At 43.8% G+C, this 19,932-nt stretch overlaps 1 protein-coding gene across 3 annotated transcripts in view; it reads right to left on the bottom strand.

The window, feature by feature from the left end:
* SOX5 (SRY-box transcription factor 5) overlaps positions 1-19,932 on the bottom strand; it is an 871,788-nt gene that overhangs the window by 597,926 nt on the left and 253,930 nt on the right. For 2 of the 3 annotated variants that reach the window (XM_060245895.1, XM_060245896.1), the window contains exon 1: positions 8,007-8,070. The exons of the other annotated variant lie outside the window; for it this stretch is intronic. In XM_060245895.1, coding sequence (XP_060101878.1) covers positions 8,007-8,044 — 38 coding nt within the window. In that variant the 5' untranslated portion in view covers positions 8,045-8,070. Of the gene's footprint in view, positions 1-8,006; positions 8,071-19,932 lie in introns of those variants that run through there. 3 annotated transcript variants of the gene reach the window in all.

The raw sequence follows: 19,932 nt of genomic DNA, 5'->3' as shown, positions 1-19,932 counted from the left end.
CAAAAGTGTGAAGAAGCTTTGGGGTATGGTTGCGCATGCCGTTGCAGGAATCCTGGGTCCAAGACTCCCTCCCTTGTAATGGGATTTTGGACATCGATAGTGACACTACGGAAAACCCTCTGAGGCATCATTATCAACACAACTCAGGAAATATTTGGGCTGAGACGACATCTTTATCCTTTCTATCTTCCAGCTAAATTGTGCAATTTTTTTTTAAACAGTCCAATCCTAAACCTACTTACTAGGGAGTAAGTCCCATTGAACTAAATGTGGTTTACTTCTCAGTAACAAAAAGCACTCTATGGAATCCAACTGCTTCTCAGATGCTGCAAATCACAAACAATTCCAGCTAGAGAAGAGAGGCTCTGAAAAAGATGCCGGATAGGATGGATATAATAAGGCTCACGTAGATCTAAGATACCTGAATACAAAATATCAGCTCAAACCATTTATCGTAAGAGAAACCCCAGATTAGCAAAGTGAGATGATCTTTCTGAATATAGTTTCAACCTTTCAGAAGTCATTCCTCAATTATTAGAACACAGAGGGAACACTCAAGCTTGTGTTATATACTTAGGAAAGGAAAGATACCCTGTGCAAGCACCAGTCGTCTCCGACTCTGGGGTGATGCTGCTTTCACAACGTTTTCACGGCAGACTTTTTATGGGGTGGTTTGCCATTGCCTTCCCCAGTCATCTACGCTTTCCCCCAGCAAGCTGGGGACTCATTTTACCGACCTCGGAAGGATGGAAGGCTGAGTCAACCTCGAGCCGGCTACCTGAAAACCCAGCTTCCACCGGGGATCAAACTCAGGTCATGAGCAGAGCTTAGGACTGCAGTACTGCAGCTTTAACACTCTGTGCCACGGGGCTCTTTATATACTTAGAAGCCTTGCTAATTTTAAGCGTGTGTTTGGGGAGAGATTTTAATGGATTTTAACTACCTACAGTCTTGACCTGGTTAGCCCAGGTTTGCTCGATCTCATCGGAGCTTGGAAGCTAAGCAGAATCAGCCCTGGCTTACATTGGATGGGAGACTATCAAGGAATACCAGGGTCACGATGCAGAGGCAGGAAACAGCGACCCACCTCTGTAGTTCTCTCGCCTGTACACCCCTACGGGGTCACCACAATCTGGTTGCGACTGGACGGCACAAAAAACTACCTATTGAAATCAGTGGGACTTAAAAGGACTTAATTTGGGTAGCATCGTACCTTTGGTTTTGGGTCTCACAAAATGCTTTCTTTTATTTATCTGCAGTGCTTTGGGATTGAATTTCCTAGACAATAATGAATTAAAATAGAAGAGGATTGCAGTAGATGACCAAAGGAGATGGACTTGTCTCAGTTGCTATGTCAGCACAACTCAAATCCCACCCCATAGACCATGATAGCTACAGGCATCTCTCAGATAGGGATGCCAATAATCTCTCTCTCTCTCTCTCTCTCTCTCTTTCTCTCTCTCTCGCAGGTGTGACACAGATTTCCAAGGTGTAAAATTAGCCTCTGCTAATGCAAAGAATGTGTGCCATAGTTTTCGTGTTGCTAATTACTCTACCCCCTCCAATGAATTAGTTAACATGTACAGTGGCCAAAGGACACAGTAGCCAGAAACATCAAGCCTGCTAGAAAACAAACAAACGGACCCAAACTGTCAACAAGTTTCCCAACAAATCCTCCACAGATTAAGCGTGGATGCCTCTGGCGGCATTACGTTTTAATTGAGCGGCCTAAAAGAAGGAATACGATTCCCCGCACGAACCCCACCATCTACTTGCTGTGGGCACGAATGCCGTTTGGAACACAACGCGGCATTGAAAATTCTACCAGATTTTCAGATGGGAAGCCCCATGAGTCTAATAGCAGAACAAAATTAGAAGCTGGTAGCATTTTAGAGATGCGCTGCGTATTCCAGGGGATAACCTTTCACAAGTCAAACACTTACGCCCTACAAAAGCTCGCTGACATCGTCCCCTCTGCCAATTTGTCTACGAATGAATTTATTCTCCTTGGAAGGAACGTCCGAGTGGCAACGGTTTCTCAAAACTGGCAACCCGTTAGAACTGGAATTCTGCTGAGGTGAGACAGTTATTCTCTGGAAAGGAAGAGGCTGTTATCTACCGCTCTCAAATACCCCCCTAGTGGCTGGCTGCGATCAGGCATTGCTCGATCTCCAGAGAAGCGAGAAATGGAACAAGCTTTGAAACAGGCAGATTTGCACAAGGGATATTTTTTTTAAAAAAAAATTGTAAACTTTGAACTAATCTCACATCTTTGAGAAACAAATATTTGAAATCATTCAAAGCTCCTTTCGAAACTTCTCTCATTCTCCCTCCCCCGGTCGTTTAAAATAGCCGACAACAACAGCAAAAAGAAATTGCACAGTTTAGCATCTTTTCTGAAACTGGAGTTTTACCACGGAATGGGCAGCGGTGCTAGAAAAGAATCTTAATTTAGCCAAGTAAACTCACATATTTGCAGATTAAGAGGGGGGGGGGGGCTGGATCAAGGGAATCCAGCATGTTATCTAAATATCTGCAAGTGGATTTTATTTATCTTTTCAGTGTCGTTAAAAAATACATCTCCATTTATGTTTTCTGCTTCCATAGTGTTGAATGAAACCATTTTGGGGGGGTTTCTCCCACTTACATGGGAGATACTTCCTCGAACAAAAAACTGTACCAAGTGAGCAGAATATTACAACTATTAAGAAGATCCTCTGCCATTACCAGGCTGCCAAAAGCTAGTGAGGGGGGTCGATAGAGATCTATATTTGGGTTAAGGGTCTTTGCCATAATGATAAAATTATTACCAGAGAAATTTGAAGCGAATTTTGTGCTGCTACTAGACGAATGGGGCTACCCACCTGAATAGGGGAAACATCAGTACCACTTATTCGCCTTCACTAAAACACAGATATTCGGTAAATATGTTTTAAAATAATGAATGTGAAAATCACCCGGAGTCATATTTTCAGCACCTTATCTATGTTTAGAGTTTTTTGGGTCACAGCCCACACGTTTTCTAGCTCCCTCAAGTACAGCCTGCTCCACTGCAAAAAATATATAGGTTTCCTAAGGAGCTAAGGGTAACTTACTCCATCCCTATCAAAAGGCACCATGGCTAAAACAACAAGACAGGTTGTCACATTTTTAATAAGGCTCTGACACAGATATAGCTGCTAGTTAAAAGCTCCCCTAAGAAGCCGTAAATACCTCATGCATTCATTATACTTAATGTCTCTGGACAACAGGGGGAAAGGGGGGGAACAAGTCCTCTCAGTTTTTCAAGGTATCAAGCAAACACATTGCAGGAAGGTTTGTTTTCTAAAGTTTGAATTGAAAGGGGGGAAAGGTTTTCCCACCTCTCTTCCTGTCACTTCAAAACTTAACCCTTTCAGGCCCCTGTCGCACCTTGAAACTACCTAGAATACAGTTACTTAAATTCTCTGCCTGGTCAGAGCCGGACAAAGCTCCTTCCTTCAGAGAAGTCACGTCCACAGAGCCACTTCAGCCCCATTTCACAGCTGCGGCCAGAGACGTTTTATGGAAACAGCAGTCCAAACCTACAGGAGGTAAGGTGAAGAAACTATTCACACTAAGTTACATCCAAAGAGGTTTCCTTAGAGATGCCCCCCCCCCCAAACAAGAAGCGTGCAGACTCATTTCAAAATAGTGCAAAAAAACCCCAAACCACCAGGTGAACAATTTTTTCCCCTCTTTCTGTCTTAAGTATAGGCAGAAAGACAGTGGGCCAAATGCTATTTTGTCAGAAAGGCTGGCTGTAGCTATCGCTGAGGGCTTTTGTGCAACCAAAGCCCAAATCGAGGAAACAGAAGATATAAGAGTTCTGGTTGTGTGGTGATTAAATGAAGCCACATACCAACTGTTAAGACAATCACTTACTTCAGCTTTTTAAGGGAGGGAAAATACAACAGTGCATCCATTCTGGGAGAGCATTGTAGCATATCATTCTGACCAGGCCCTCTGACAGAAGGGTGTAAATTTTTTCCACATCATTCCACAACAGCAAACACCAAAGGGTGTGTATGTGTGTGCACAGAGGAGTGTGGAGGGGTTTTTTCTCTAGGAAACTTTAACGCAAAACTGCAATATAGGAAAGAAAGATTTTGTCATTTAGTGGTATTGGAACAACCCCAAAATAAATACAGCGAGAGGCCTAGTTGACATGTGTGGGACAACTCTGAATATTGTCCTTAAAAAGGGGGGGGGGGGGATTTAACACCCTGAACCTTTGTAGCCAATTGCTGATCTAAAGTAATCCAGAATTTTAGCTGTCAAATGCTAATCTAAGCTTCTCCATACTTTTTACAAGACGTTAACTTTTTTCCATATAATGCATCTTTTTGCTTCCTCACTTTTTCATACTTTTTGTTGAAAGACAACAATCCAACTTTTACCTTGAAGGTATACAAGTGAATTTATACTTCTTTTTGCAAAACTGCAGAGAAAAATCAGCATGTGCCAGCTCCTTTCAGATTTGAAGAGCATACGCATGCCATGCACATGGTTAATTAAGATCCTTTATCTATTTCTTTTTTTCATTTACAAGATTTTTTTTTTCTTAAGGAACACCGTCTGTGTTTATACTGAGCATATCTGTGCTTTTAGTCATTCTTCTAAAGTTCACAGAGAACTTTTGGGCCGTGCAGGTACTTTCAAACTATTTCTTGTGAAAGTCAGACTTCACATTCCGTCACTTTCTCTATCTCACTGGTGCAGGGGATGGGTCTCTATTTTGAACAGCAACAAAAAAAGGGGGGGGGAACTTTGTTTTCCCTTTTATTTCCAACTGGCATCTTAGATTGAAATCCAGCTCCCACAAGTTCCTCATCCTATCCCGCCAATCAATAAGCCCAGAAAAAAAAATCAGGAAGGTTGATCTAGTTAGAATCTCTCAGTGCCTTCCAATTGTGCTCTGTCTTTCCTTCAAAATTTGAAACAGTCCACAGAATCTTTCCATCAAAACCTGATCAATTTCAGAAACAAAGAACGAAAAAAAAGGGGAAGGCTGAATCCAATAACTTCACTGAATATGCCAGCCCCATTCTGGACGAGCTAATTGGACAGGCTGGCAGATACTAATATTGCTGCTACTGCTGCATTAGTTTCTATTCCTGCCTTTTATATTATCACAATTAAAAGCAAAGGGGAGGAAAGAAGGCACCCCAGGCCAAAACAAAGGCAGGATCCCTTTCCTTCCTATGAAAGCCATGAAGTTTCTGAAAGTTTTAGAAAATATCCACGCGGCAGGGAAAGACAGGGAGCAATCCCTTTCAGCATGTATACACCGCAAACTGAAAACCAAGCTACCAATGACATTCCTGAGTACAAATCCAGGGCTCTTGGTAGCCCACCGTCCTCGAACATATTAATAACGCCTCGAACATATTAATAACGCCATCATTTTGTATCTGTCAGGTGGCAGCACTGTAATTTCAGAGGGCATGCTGAAGACACCCCTCCACCACCTTTTTTTAAAAAGGAAAACTAAGATTGCAACATCTCTGCCTAGGCAATATGGATTTCCATGTGAACGATACATGTCCAGTCGTAAATATAAGTGCACAACCTGGACAGAACTCCATGTGTGTGTAACCACCGTCAAACACACCAAGTGTCAACAAACGGTAATGATTAACTGAGACAGTGGCTTGTGTTATGAGCTAAAACCCCAGATGGAACATGGTAAATAAATTTTTTAAAAAGAATGTTATTGCAGGATTCCTTTTCCCCGCCCCTTCTAATCGCTTCTAACTATATGCCTGGATAGCCATCCACCTGCAAAGGCTAGTGGCAAAACTCTGAAAGCACATTTTGACCAGGGGTGGGGTAGGGGAGAAGATATGACTTTGTTAGCGGATCCAAAAGTTGGCTTCAGAAATGAAAACGAAAGCGAGTTCTGTTAAGACAGGACATGTAGCAAGGTTGTGTTGAGCTAGGGAGCGCAATTTATGTTCCTGAATCCCCGCAACTCTTTCAGCTCATGGCTTGGGGGGAGGAGAGTCCAAAAGAATAATCCTCAGGTTTACTCAGGCATTTATTTGTATACACGTTCTGATTTTATTTGGGGGGAGCTGTACGCAAGCCCTTCTCTGCAGGAGACAGAATCCATCCGAGGACCCTCAGTGCTACAAAACAATTATTGCCAAGTAAAGGGAAGGTCTCCTAAGGTAAACAGTTAAGCCTCTTTCAGGTAGGAGCTGTATCACAATATTATGAAAAGGGAGGGGGGGAGAGAGATAGAAATGTCAGTGATTTTAAACAAAGGAGGGAAATTAATTAGATCAAATAAAACCTTGGAGAGAGTTCAGAAGTTCCACTCCGAGGTGTTTTCTGACATGGCAAGAGTTTTAAGTTACAAAATAAAACAAGAGTTCTTTTAAAATAATACACCCTCCTATTGCTGGTTTCTCTTACTGTACTTTTTGCACAGGCACTCACTAGCTGGTTTGGTCTTAGCTAATCTGAGCACTCATTCTGTCTCTCTGAGTGGACCTCCACTGCCTTCTTAAGATGTTTGAAGATTTTTTTTTCCTCCTCCCCCCCTTTCCCGGTGCCTTTTACTATCATATTCGGCTGTCTGAAGGCTGAACAGCTTGACTTAGCATATTTTTTAACCAGCTGGTCTGTCACCTATCTCCCCCTTGCATAGTCAGATGCAACCAAATGTTTCCGCAGAAGGTGGTTTTTGCGTGCAATTTGGGGAGGGGAAGGTAAGGCGCGTGCATTCTGAAAATTAAGACTTTGTCTTCGCTGTTTTTTTTTTCTTTTTTTAAAAAAGAAGCCACTTACAAATGCAAAGTTTGCCTTCATCCTTACAAGAAGAAAAAAAAAAGACAGAAAATAAAATGTAGCTGGGAAGGTGGGGGCAGTCCCTAGCTCTCCAGAGGAAACTGTATACAAATGGCCAAGGGGGGAATCTTGCAAACCTCTTCAGAAAAGGGCGGATTTGCATGAAATAAACAGTAGTTGGAAGAAGTTAGAAGCCAAGGGCGGATGATCTAGAGCTGGCCAGAGCCCTGTTTTGAGCACATCTATCCCTACAATGGAGCACGGTGGCGGTAAAAATCAAAATATCAATTGACACAGGGTCACAGAGGTTTACTGAGAGTAACCTCCAAAGGAAGTTCTGCTAGCTCACTGGCCACCCCTGACCTGCGCCCAACTCTCCTCTGCTTGCTCAAGGGGTGCCGTGAACACCCCCCCCCCCTCCTATTAGAGAGACAAAAATAAAGAAGGGTGGTGAGCTCGCAAACTTTCAGGGGAGGCTTACACAGAAAGTTTGAAGCCCTTCATCTCAGGGAACAAGGGGAGAAACACTCGTTTTCCGAGGGAGGGGGAGAGAAAGAGAAACACACAAATAAAAATCTGCCTAAGACACTGTTGCTCTCATTAGTTTAGCAGATTAATTCAGACAGCGAGAAACCAGTAAGGGGAGGGGAGAGAAATCAGTAGGAAAAGAGAAAGCGGGCTGTGTGTGTGTGTGGGGGGGGGGGGGTGTTGGAGAGATTCAGCCTGATGATATTCATTCAAACCTCGAACAGGGAACTCCAACCAAATCCGAAAGGCATCTCTGTCGAAGTAGATTACAAGACTTTAGGGGGGGGGGGGGAGGGCTTGATCCCTTTCCACTTAGTTTAGAGGCAGCATGGAAAGGGGGGGGGGGGAGAGAAGAGACTGAAATAAACAAGCAAACACCCCATCCGTTGCGAATCTGACATTACAGCACGCCGGGAAAAAAGGGAAGCGAGCGAGTCTTTCGGCTCCTACTAGGGATCCGAGAAAGCCGGCAGTTTGTTTTGTTTTGTTTCGCCCCCAATTCCACAGACGAGCGTGGAAGGAAAAGTTGCACTTTATAAAGCCGCCGCGGCTACGGGCAGATCTGTCCGAAAAATCCCAATCCATCACCGATAAAGCCGATGCAAAGAGAACCGAGAGAGGGGAAAAGCAAGCCATGCAAACGCGACGATCTGTTTTGCACTCACCTTTCAAACTCCTGGGGTAAATCGGGGTCAGTTAACATGCTGGAAAACCCGCACCGGTTTTCTCTCTCTCTCTCTCTCTCTTTTTTTTTTTTTTTTTTTTTGCTGTTTGTGTGTGTTTCTCTCTCTCTCGCCTCTTCCTCCCTTTGTCACCGTAGCCACCTAGGATCGCCTCCAACTGAACCTGTCAAGTGGATCCAAACCTCCTAAACCCGATTGATTTTTTTCCCCCCTCTCCAGTCTCTGTCTCTCTCTCTCTCTCTCTCCCCGGCTCTCTCTCCTCTTGCTCGCTTTCTCTCTCTCCCTCTCTGAGCTAGGACTCCTTGACCAGGCTCTTAAAGGGCCAGCGCACTTTCGCTGGAGCAGGAGACGGCATGGAGCAAGCTCCCCCCACATCTGCGCCGCATGGCTGGGGCTTGCCAGCAGCAGCGACGGCGGCGACGGCGGCAGCAGCCAACCTCGGGGTGCCTGTCCGCCTGGGCTCTAGCAGTCCGCACCGGGAGGGGAAAGGGAAAAAAGAAGAAGGGAAAACCTTGCAAAGTCAGCGCCTTTCAGGTCCCCCTCCCTCCTTTTCCCCCTCCTCCCCCTATCCTATCATTATCATCATTGCAATACACACACACACAATCACACGCGCTCCAAAGGAAGCAACATCCAGGCAGTTTTTTTTTAAGTCAGACCCCCCCCCCCCCCCAACTCCTAAGCAAAACAAACAAATTAATCTCAGCCTCAGTTTGCCCAATGGACTGGGTACAGAGGATTGTAAGGGTACACTGGGTACCTTTGGTATTATGTCAACTGATCAATCAATAATCTATTACAGCCATAGACCAGCAGAATCAAACATACATTAATAGAACTGGCAGAAGAACATCTCTCTCTCTCTCATCTATCTATCTATCTATCTATCTATCTATCTATCTATCTATCTATCTATCTATCTATCTATCTATCTAATCATCTGTCTATCTCTGGAGTGATAGACATATGTACAGATAGATAATATACGCATAATATATAATATATGCAGATATAATATACAGACAGATAACACAGATAGATAATCTCCCTCCATTATGCAAAGAAAACATGAATACATTAATAATAATAATAATAATAATAATAATAATAATAATAATAATAATAATAATAATAATAATAATACAACTACCAGATTGCTCTGTTTTAGAATTATTCTCCCTGTCCCACTGTTTTCTGGCTGGGATAACCCAGCCAAGGGGCTTTCTCTACGTTTCCCCTCATTTTGTACCTATATTTATTTAGCACACGCACATGTTTATCAGTTTGGGTATCACAGGAAGCCTATTTAAACATCCCAATCTAATTCTGCCAATCAGGCTCAATCTGGGAAAGGGGAGGGGGGAATTAGGATCCCTGGGGCAGAAAGAAATCATCTAGGGATGTGTGTGTGGGGGGGTGAAATTGTGCATGTGTGTGTGTGTGTTTTAACATCAAAGTCAGAGAGAGTTTACATGAACTAAGGGGTACCACAGTCGCTTAATTGAAAGATTCTGGGCAAATTCTAATAACCCTCCACCAATAAATACCTGTGGGAAGGAAGGGATATGTAACAGAACAGTCCATATCTTATTTAATATGCTCCTTAATCCATGTTTGTGATTCCGTATTTCTGTTGCACACCTAGAAGTACATACACAGGCATGTGCAAGGCACTTAATGTGCGCTTTAAAAAAAAATCTTTACCAAGTTCTGTGAACAGGGATTATCTAACACACAAAGCTATACACTACCCATCACTTTACCCTTTGTATAGGTGAAAAGACTTGGGGAGGGGGAGACAATAGTGTGAGATCAGTGGTCAGAGGAACTTTAAACAGGGACTGCCTGATTAAAACAGAAAGCACTTAGCAACTCATTCAGAGTCTAGCAAGGGCAGGGTTAGCAAAAAGAAAAAAGAAAGAAAAAGGGAAAAAAAGAACACTGTTCCCAAAGGCGTTTGCATCCCTAGGGTTATCAAGGGTATATCTTTAATATGTGTCCCTATCGATTTAACATGCATACATTATTTCCCCCCTCCTCATCTCTTTTTCTCCCCCCCCCTTTTTTTTTAAAAATCGCTCACTCTGAACAAGGGGGAAGGGAAGAAAAACCCCACACAACAATCAAGCATTGTTCCGAGGAAAGAAAAGCAACTTTGACAGATTGAAATATACCAGAGGCCCCTTTCAAGGAAACCTGTAAACAACATGTCAGTCACTCTGTCGGTTTCCCTGCTTTGCCCACAAAGTGCTGCAAAGAGACCTGGCACCGACAACAACACCACAAACAACAGGGGGAGAAAATAATCTTTACGCCCCCTTCCCCATCCCGAAAGGAGAAGTCCCAAACTCTGTCAAAGGGTTGGCTTTCTTATTAAATGGGAGGAAGGGAAAAGGAAGCTGTGCAGATATATACATATGCACACACATATAAAACAAATATATATAATGCCGCATCAAAACTAGGTACACAACTGCCCACATAACAGCAGGGGTCATTTAACAGAAAAAGAGGTGCAGGACCTCATTAGGACGATATATTTGCATATGCCACACACCCCTGACATTGCCAGAAGATGGACTAAATTATGTCAGCTCAGCATCTACCTAAAAATGCTTCTTGAATTAGAATTGTCATCATAAAACCTTACTCTCATCATACTTTTTAAATGACTTTCTCCTATGTGGCCATTTCAATCTGTCCATTTCATATGTTTTGGCTATTTCCCCATTTTTTTTGTGGGGGGGGAAATATTAGAAGGTTTCCCAAATCTTGGAGTTTAGCAAAATTCTTACAGGAGGTTTGAATAAAAGCAAATATTGGTTGGGGGGGGGGGAGGCTTTTAAGAAAGAAAGAACACAATACATTTTAAAGGTTCCGGAGCTCCACTCCTGTGCAAAATGAGGATTTAATGACACTCTCCAGTTTTATTCAGCTTGTGGGTGGTTGTTGAATTTCTCCACAGTCTCTTCCCCCCACATTGGGTTGTGGATCCCAGCCCTTTCCCTGCCCAGCCAAGATAACAAGGAAGATACCTTGATGAGGTTCCCACTTCTGAGAGTCCCAGGAGCATCCTGGCTTCTTTAGCCAGTTCCAATTATCCTGATAACAATCTGGCAGAGAGAAAGGCAATCAGGTAATGGCTCTGGATTGGAGGTGCCAAGAAATCGAGTGTGTGGGAGCACACACACAAACCACTGAAGCTTGCCTCATAAGATAATGCAAAGGCTTTTCCACAGGCTATGGGACAATGGGATATGCCACCTCCGAGGTAGGATTGCCAATCTCCAAGCAGTGGCTGGAGATCTCTCGCTGTTATGCTGTTACGACTGATCTCAAGGCAACAGAGATCGGCTCCCATGGAGGATCTGGCTGCTTTGGGAGGTGGCCTGTATGGCAGGGGTGGCCAACGGTAGCTCTCCAGATGTTTTTTTTTGCCTACAACTCCCATCAGCCCCAGCCACTATGGCCAATGGCTGGGGCTGATAGGAGTTGTAGGCAAAAAAACATTTGGAGAGCTACCGTTGGCCACCCCTGCTGTATGGAATTATACCCAGTGGCAGTCCCTCCCCTCTCCACACCTTGGGCTTCTCAGGCTCCACACACACCCAACATCTCCAGGAATTTCCCAGCCTGAAGTTGGCAATGCTACTCTGAGGAGATCAGCTATATCAGCCAGGATTGGGCTTCCAACATGGTTTACCCACAAACACAGGCAAGTCAGCCAGAGGAAAACATCCCAGCTATCTGCTTGCTTACAGAGGAGATCCCAGCCCCCAGAGCCTTTTTTGTAGCAGGAACTCCTTTGCATATTAGGCTACACCTCGCTGATGTAGCCAATCCTCCAAGAGCTTACAGGGCTCTTAGTACAGGGCCTACTGTAAACTTCAGGAGGATTGGCTACACCAGGGGTGTGTGGCCTAATATGCAAAGCCAGGCTCTTTTTGTAGCAGGAGCTCCTTTGCATGCTGGGCCACACACCCCTGATGTAATCAATCCTCCAAGAGTTTACAGGGCTCTTCTTACAGGGCCTATTGTAAGCTCTTGGAGGACTGGCTACACTGGGGTGTGTGGCCTAATATGCAAAGGAGTTTCTGCTACAAAAAAAGTCCTACCTGCCCCCGAAGTTAAAGTACATCCCTTCTCAACAGAAAAGGAAAGAGGGGAGGGGAGGTAGGAGAAGCCTTCTATTCTCAACAGGTGCTTGATTTTTTCCCTTTACATGTCCTGCACCAGGGCTTTTTTTGTAGCAGGAACTTCTTTGCATATTAGGCCACATCCCTGATGTAGCCAATCCTCCTGGAGCTTACAGTAGGCCCTGTACTAAGAGCCCTGTAAGCTCACAGTGGACTGGCTACATGGGTGGGTCGGTGCGTGGGTGTGGCCTCAAATGCAAAGGAGATCCTGCTACACAAAAATCGCTGCCAGGCATCATGTCTTTCTACACATTTTTCACCATTTCCTCTTTATCTCCACAGTCCTTTGCTTTATTGATTTGTCTCCATTATTTCTTTCTTTCTCTTATGCTGGACCACAAATCAACATGACCCTCTCACTTTTAGATTGAGTCTTACAGGAAGGAACGGTGGCTCAGTGGTAGAGCATCTGCTTGGTAAGCAGAAGGTCCCAGGTTCAATCCCCGACATCTCCAACTAAAAAGGGTCCAGGCAAATAGGCATGAAAAACCTCAGCTTGAGACCCTGGAGAGCTGCTGCCAGTCTGAGTAGACAATACTGACTTTGATGGACCAAGGGTCTGACTCAGTAGAAGGCAGCTTCATATGTTCATATGAGTCACTTTAAAAAACAACAACTCCGCCTCCCTTTCTTCCTGACACACACCTTGGTGACAGACAGATGACACTCATTTACAATGCATGTACACACAAAAGCAAGGCCACACATGAAGACACCCAATCTCTGGATTGTTAACAGAGTGGAGTTTGTTTTTAGACTGTTATATTGCTTTTAGATTGTATATTGTTTTATTATATATATATATCTGATTTTAACCTTGTATTATTGACTGTTGTTACCCGCCCAGAGTCCATTTGGGAAAGGGCAGGCTATAAATGGAAAATAATAAATAATAATAAAGTGATAAATAAATTAACCTTTTCCTATCCATTTTTTAAAAAGAAGGTAGTACTGACCGTTCCACACACCCCACTTTTTAGAAACTTCCCCGCCCCGTTTACAAGTAGATCCTTTATAGCTACGCAACATTCATGACAAATCTCAACTGAATTGTTGTCCTTTTGTGCAAGAACATGCGTGAAAAAGCTAATAAAGGAATGCAAAATTTGCTTCAATGTTGCAGGATATAAGAGCTCCACATGGTCAACCAGCAGTGCTCCCTAGAAGCTGTGGGGTCTTGTGAGCAAAAATTCAACTTTGTGAGCTGCTGGCATTAAAGTTGTGAGCTGTTTCATAGATGCATTTCCTCTGGGGCCATTTTCCTGAGCTAAGACAAAAATGTGCAAGCCGGAGGCTAAAAAACTATGAGCTAGCTCACACTAACTCAGCTTAGAGGGAACACTGTCAACCAGTTCACCCTTTGTGGGCATTATTATTTCTAGTGATTCTTGCCTTCTTATACTGTGACTCTTGCCTTCTTATACTATGATAGCCACAGTTTCATCATTTGAGCTTCAAGGGAGAGTTCAGGCTTGATTGGATCTAGAGCCCACTGATTCGTCTTTTTGGTGGTCCACAGTACCCATAAAACTCTCCTCCAGCTCTACATTGCAGACAACTCCACTTTTCTTCATGTCAGCTTTCTTCGCTGTCCAGCTTTCACACCCATACATAGCAGTGGGCAGAGGTGGAATTCTAGCAGGAGCTCCTTTGCATATTACGCCACACACCCCTGATGTAGCCAATCCTGCAAGAGCTTACAAGGCTCTTTTTTGTAAGCTCTTGCAGGATTGGCTACATCAGGGGTGTGTAGCCTAATATGCAAAGGAGCTCCTGCTAGAATTCCACCCCTGGCAGTGGGGAATACCATGGTACGAATTATCTAGGTCACCAGAAGGGCTTTTGTTGTTGTTGTTGCAGGAACTCCTTTGCATATTAGGCCACACACCCCTGAGGTAGCCAATCCTCCTGGAGCTTACAGCAGGCCCTGTATTAAGAGCCCTGTAAGGAATTCTAGCAGGAGCTCCTTTGCATACCTAGCACCTTTGGCCAAAACTCTATGGTTTTAGCCAAACCAGAGTTTTCACACAAATGCTAGAGCGTTGCTGTATGACATGCCTGACATGATTATGTCACTTCTCTATGATTCCCCACTCTTCCTCCACATGACCTTGGGTCAGCCACAAGTTCTCAGCAGAGCAGTTATCTCAAGAGCAGTTCTTGAAAAAGTTATCTCAGTCCCACCTACCTCACAGGGCGTCTGTTGTGGGGAGGGGAAAGGAAAGGCAATTGTAAACTGCTGAGACTCCGAGTGAAAGGCAGGGTATAAATCCAGTCTCCTCTTCTTCTTCATCTTTTAAAAAGTGTCCCCCATGCAATAGAACACAATATCAATGGTAAGCCAGATACAAAGTCTGCATTTCAGGTTACCAATGGAAATGCAGTCTTCAAGCCAAATTTAATTGTGCAATAGCTGGGGTCAGTTATACAATGAGCACCTGCAGGGTTGGAATTCTAGCAGGTGCTCCTTTGCATATTAGGCCACACCCCTCTGATGCAGCCAATTCTCCAAGAGCTTACAAAAAAGAGCCTTGTAAGCTCCAGGAGGATTGGGTACTTCAGGGGTGTGTGACCTAATATGTAAAGGAGCTCCTGCTAGAATTCCACCCCTGGGCATCTGAGTTATTGGGTGGGGGAGGATGGCCCACCCTACTTATTTGAAGGTTTCCTTTTTAAGAAGGTGATCTCTTAGGAGTCCTGGCAGCTGGAACCAGGAAGGAACCCCATCGTTGCAATCATTTTGTCTACAGAGTCACATGTGAAATACCCCCCCCCCAATCTGAATCTAAGCATATGTTTAACATTCCAAAAGAATATAAATGGCTACTGATGATCAAAGTCATAGCACCCTCACTTCTCTTAGAATAACATAGGAAGCCAGTGTTAGCCTGCTGGCCTTGATCCTCCAAGAAAACAACGCAAGCAGATGCAGGTGGGTTCGCTTGTGGGTTCGCCCTGCCGCAAGCCGAGATCAGCACAATGAAGGCAAATGGAAAAGCTGGTGGCTTGAGCCATCTATGCAGGGCTTTTTTGTAGCAGGAACTCCTTTGCATATTAGGCCACACACCCCTGATGCAGCCAATCCTCCAAGAGCTTACAGGGCTCTTCTTACAAGGCCTATGTAAGCTCCAGGAGGATTGGCTACATCAGGGGTGTGTGGCCTAATATCAGGGGTGGAATTCTAGCAGGAGTCCCTTTGCATATTAGGCCACACACCCGATGCAGCCAATCCTCCAAGAGCTTACAGGGCTCTTCGTACAGGGCCTACGATAAGCTCCAGGAGGATTGGCTACATCAAGGAGGTGTGGCCTAATATGCAAAGGAGTTCCTTCTACAAAAAAAAGCCCATGGAGTTTTACCGCAATTCCTAGAGTTTTCCTGGCGTGATTATGTCACTTCCGGGTGACATCATCGCACCGCACACTTCACACGCATGAGACAACAGTCCCCTGCCACAGCAGTGGAGAGACTTGGCAACCCTGCAGGCCATGTGTGCCATAAAATGTAATGCCAGGTACAGGAGATATAAACTTTATAAAAGACACATGCAAACACAATCGACAATATTTTTTTAAACTCAAAATACAAACATGCTTCAAATACTCTTACAGTATTTCCTTAAAGCATCTCCCTGATGCCAACCCTCCCACTTCCACAACCCATTACTCATTAGCACTGGGACAGAGTACAATGAGGGACACAATAAACACCCTCTGTCATCTGACAGTAAAGGTGATGGCCTGGGGTGGAATTCTAGCAGGAGCTCTTTTGCATATTAGGCCATACACCCCTGATGTAGCCAATCCTTCAAGAGCTTACAAAAAAAAGCCTTGTAAGCTCTTGGAAGATTGGCTACATCAGGGGTGTGTGGCCTAATATGCAAAGGAGCTCCTGCTAGAATTCCACCCCGGTGATGGCCAGTTGCTCGCAAGCCACATAAGAGCCCTGGCCAGGCTGGTTTCAGCCTGCAGGCCACAAGTTTGACACCCCTGGCTTAGATGGTACCATCTCTGATGCAACATACTGATTAGACCAGCTGTTTCACTTCTACTTGCATCTGAAGATGGAGGCGGAAACCTATGAAAATGTACACTGCATTCAACCCCCATTAGGCAGAACTTGCTACTCAGACGCTACTGAATTCACACAAGACCTAAACACAATGACTCGGGTGGATTCCAAAATATAGCATGACTGTTGAGAGTTTTACGTCTATTTTTTTTCTAGGTCCTCTAGTGGCCCAAAATATAGAACATAGATTGCATGCAATATTAGGAAGACGGATTCACTTGCATATGGGAGGAGGAAATGACATCTTCACGAAAGCAGGATTTGAAGAGAACTGGAAGAGTTTCAGCATGAGAGTTAAAGGGGAAATTCAAAGGAATTTTAAAGAATTTCCATAAGACAGGCAACCTCCTTGGAATGTTTTCATCCAGCTTTAACGATGCCTAGGGTTGCTATGTATCCTCTCCCCCCAGCCACCATTGGGCGATGGGGGACAGGGCTGCCAAATATAGGTTAGGAAATCCCTAGAAATTTAGAGACGAACCCACCAAAGCATCCATTTCCTCCAGGGGAACTGATCTCTGCAGCCTAGAGGTGACCTGCACTTCCATGGGATCTCCAAGTTTCACGTGCAGGCTTGCATCCCAGTGATGCCACTACAGCTTTTTTTGTAGCAGGGGCTCCTTTGCATATCAGGCCACACGCCCCTGATGTAACCAATCCTCCTGGAGCTTACAGTAAGGTCTGTACCAGGGGTGGCCAAACTTGCTTAATGTAAGAGCCACATAGAATAAACATCGGATGTTTGAGAGCCGCAGGATATGAATTCCAGATGTTTGAGAGCCGTAAGATATGAACACTGGATGTTGGAGAGCTGCAAGACAGGAAGGCAGGCAGGCAAATAAATGGGAGAGGGAGGGAGAGGCGCAAGGAAAGCAACTTTAACTTTAGATGCTTTCCCCAAGCCACCAACTAGCTTGGTTTGGAGAAGTTTTCTTAAAGGGAGAAATGCCTTCTCCAAGCAGGCCAACAGGGCGGTGGGGGTTGAAGAGCCACACAATATGTGTCAAAGAGTCACATGTGGCTCCCAAGCCACAGTTTGGCCACCCCTGCTCTGTACTAAGAGTCCTGTAAGCTCTTGGAGGGTTGGCTACATCAGGGGTGTGTGGCTTAATATGCAAAGAAGCTCCTGCTACAAAAAAAAAAAGCCCTGGATGCCACCAAATTTTACCTGACATCCAAGATGAATCTGCTCTGTGTAAATATTTGAACATGCCTACCAAGTTTTTTTTTTAATTAAGGTAAAGTTATAAGAGAATGGATACGATAAACTCCACCACCACCACCACCACCCCAAAGGGAGGTTTTACACATCTCCAGAAAGAAAATTATGCTTGAGAACACTGGCTGATAGTATTTCAGAGTTTGGATAGGCAGACAGATCCTCCGCTGAAATAAACGCAGGAGTACAGAAAGGACGTATTGTTCCTACTGCTAACCTGTAATAGAGAGACGTTACAAAGAATGAAAGATGTGGAACACTGGCAAAATAGAAATCTATATAAATGTGTTTTCCTTCTTTTCTACAGTTAAACCTGACACAGACTGTCCCTCCCCTCAAAAAAATCTGATTTTTTTAAACATTATGTAGAAGAAAACTGAAGTTAGGGTATGCCTGACATATTTTCTCTTGGGGAATTTTGAGCAGTTTGGAAACCTAGAAACACTTGGCTCTGATTCAATTGGAAAGGTGTATTTAGGAACCTTTTGTATGTGTGTATGTGTGTGTGTGTGTCTCCTGGAAATGGCATGCTGAGCTGTCATTTTCATTAATACGAATTTAGTACACGTGTCAAGTTGAGGTGTTATTATTTTTAGTAATACAATTGATTTACGCTTTTGGAAATGTATAAATGCAAAGTGTTTATGTGGCGCGGAGGAAACTGAGCTGCAAGGGGAAGTAAAAAATAATAATAATAATAAAAGAACTGGTTATGTGATGTGTTGAATTCCATCCCCCCCCCCCCTTAAATGACTCAGTAATTTAAATAAATAAATAAGTGCCAGGTTTTATTGCAACTGGTAATTTAAAAGGGGCCATCTATTTTCGACATTTATATACTATCAGTGATGTGTGCCCCCCCCCATCTAAGGTTACCAATCCTCAGTTGAAATCCCCTGGTTTGGAGGCCTCCCCCCAACTTGTGGGGGGAAGTCTGCTGAGCCCTCCATTGTGCTCTATGGAGACTTGTCCCCATAGAGTATAATGGAAAATCTATACATGGGTATCTGCGGTTCTGGAAGGGGGCAGGTTGAAGCAAGGGTGGAATTCTAGCAGGAGCTCCTTTGCATATTAGGCCACACACACCTGATGTAGCCAATCCTCCAAGAGCTTATAAGGCTCTTTTTTTGTAAACTTGTGGAGGACTGGATACCTCAGGGGTATGTGGCCTAATATGCAAAGGAACCCCAAACACCCAAGTTTCAAAAAGATTGGACCACGTGGTCCAAGTCTATGAACCCCCAAAGAAGGTGCTCCCATCCTCCATTATTTCCAATGGAAAGAAGGTGTTTAAAAGGAGTATGGTTCTTTTAAACATAATGCCAGAACTCCCTTTGGAGTTCAATCATACTTGTCACAATGTTGCTCCTTTCTCCACCCCCCAAAGTCCCCAGTTCGGGGGGGGGTGTAGAAAAAGCCCAGCAGGAACTCATTGGCATATTAGGCCACACCCCCTGACATCACCATTGTTTCACACCAGGCATTTTTGTAGAAAAAGTCCAACAGGAACTCATTTGCATATTAGGCCACACCCACTGACACCAAGCCAGCTGGAACTGCATTCCTGATAGAAAAAAAAAGCCCTGCCCCAGATAATTCCTGAGCTGGACTTGGCGACCCAATCCCCATCTGCAGATACCTAAATCCACAGATCAGGGCACACAGGCACTAAATGGATTTTTCAGCAAATTAGGGGGATCTCCCAAGTTTGCAGAAAAGATTGTATGACTTTTTTTTGTAACAGATTATTTATTTACTTTATTTTTATCCTGCCTTTTTCCTCAAGCAGACTATGTCGTTCTTGTCTCCTCCATTTCGTCTTCACAACAACCCTGTGATGTAGGTTAGGCTGAGACGGTGTGACTGGCCCAAGGTCACCCAGCGGGATTCCAATATGTTTGCGCAGTTTAATATAATTTAATATTATATTCAATATGCATACATATTTAATATGTATGTGCAATATGGTTGTATAGTTTTAATACATATGGCTGCCATTTTAATTGATGGCTTTATGTATTGTTCTTACTATACTTCAGGCCTTTGCACCTACTTTTGATCGTGAATCATTACTGCTTTTATGCCAATGAAGGTCTGAACTGAACTGAATATGTATCTTTTGATATTTTTTTTAAAAAATAACAATATACATTTTATTTAAAAATTTAAACCAGAGATATAAAAAGGCAAAAAAAGAAGAATCACAGAAAATAGAATTAAGAAAAAAACATTAAAAGATAAGGAAAGGAAAAAGGAATATATTTCAGTTTTCCTCTACAGAGGCCTTATTTTGGGCAGGAGCTCACAGGAGTGGAGTTCTGGAACCTCTAAATTTTATTTTGTTCTTTCTTTCTCTCTCCACCCCTCCCCATCCAATAATTGCTTTTGGGCTCCATTGTTCAAACCCCCTGTGAGAATTTTG

Source organism: Heteronotia binoei, chromosome 8, assembly GCF_032191835.1.
Source record: "Heteronotia binoei isolate CCM8104 ecotype False Entrance Well chromosome 8, APGP_CSIRO_Hbin_v1, whole genome shotgun sequence".
In the NCBI taxonomy this organism is placed as follows: Eukaryota; Metazoa; Chordata; class Lepidosauria; order Squamata; family Gekkonidae; genus Heteronotia; species Heteronotia binoei.
This window is presented reverse-complemented; position numbering and strand designations above follow the sequence as displayed.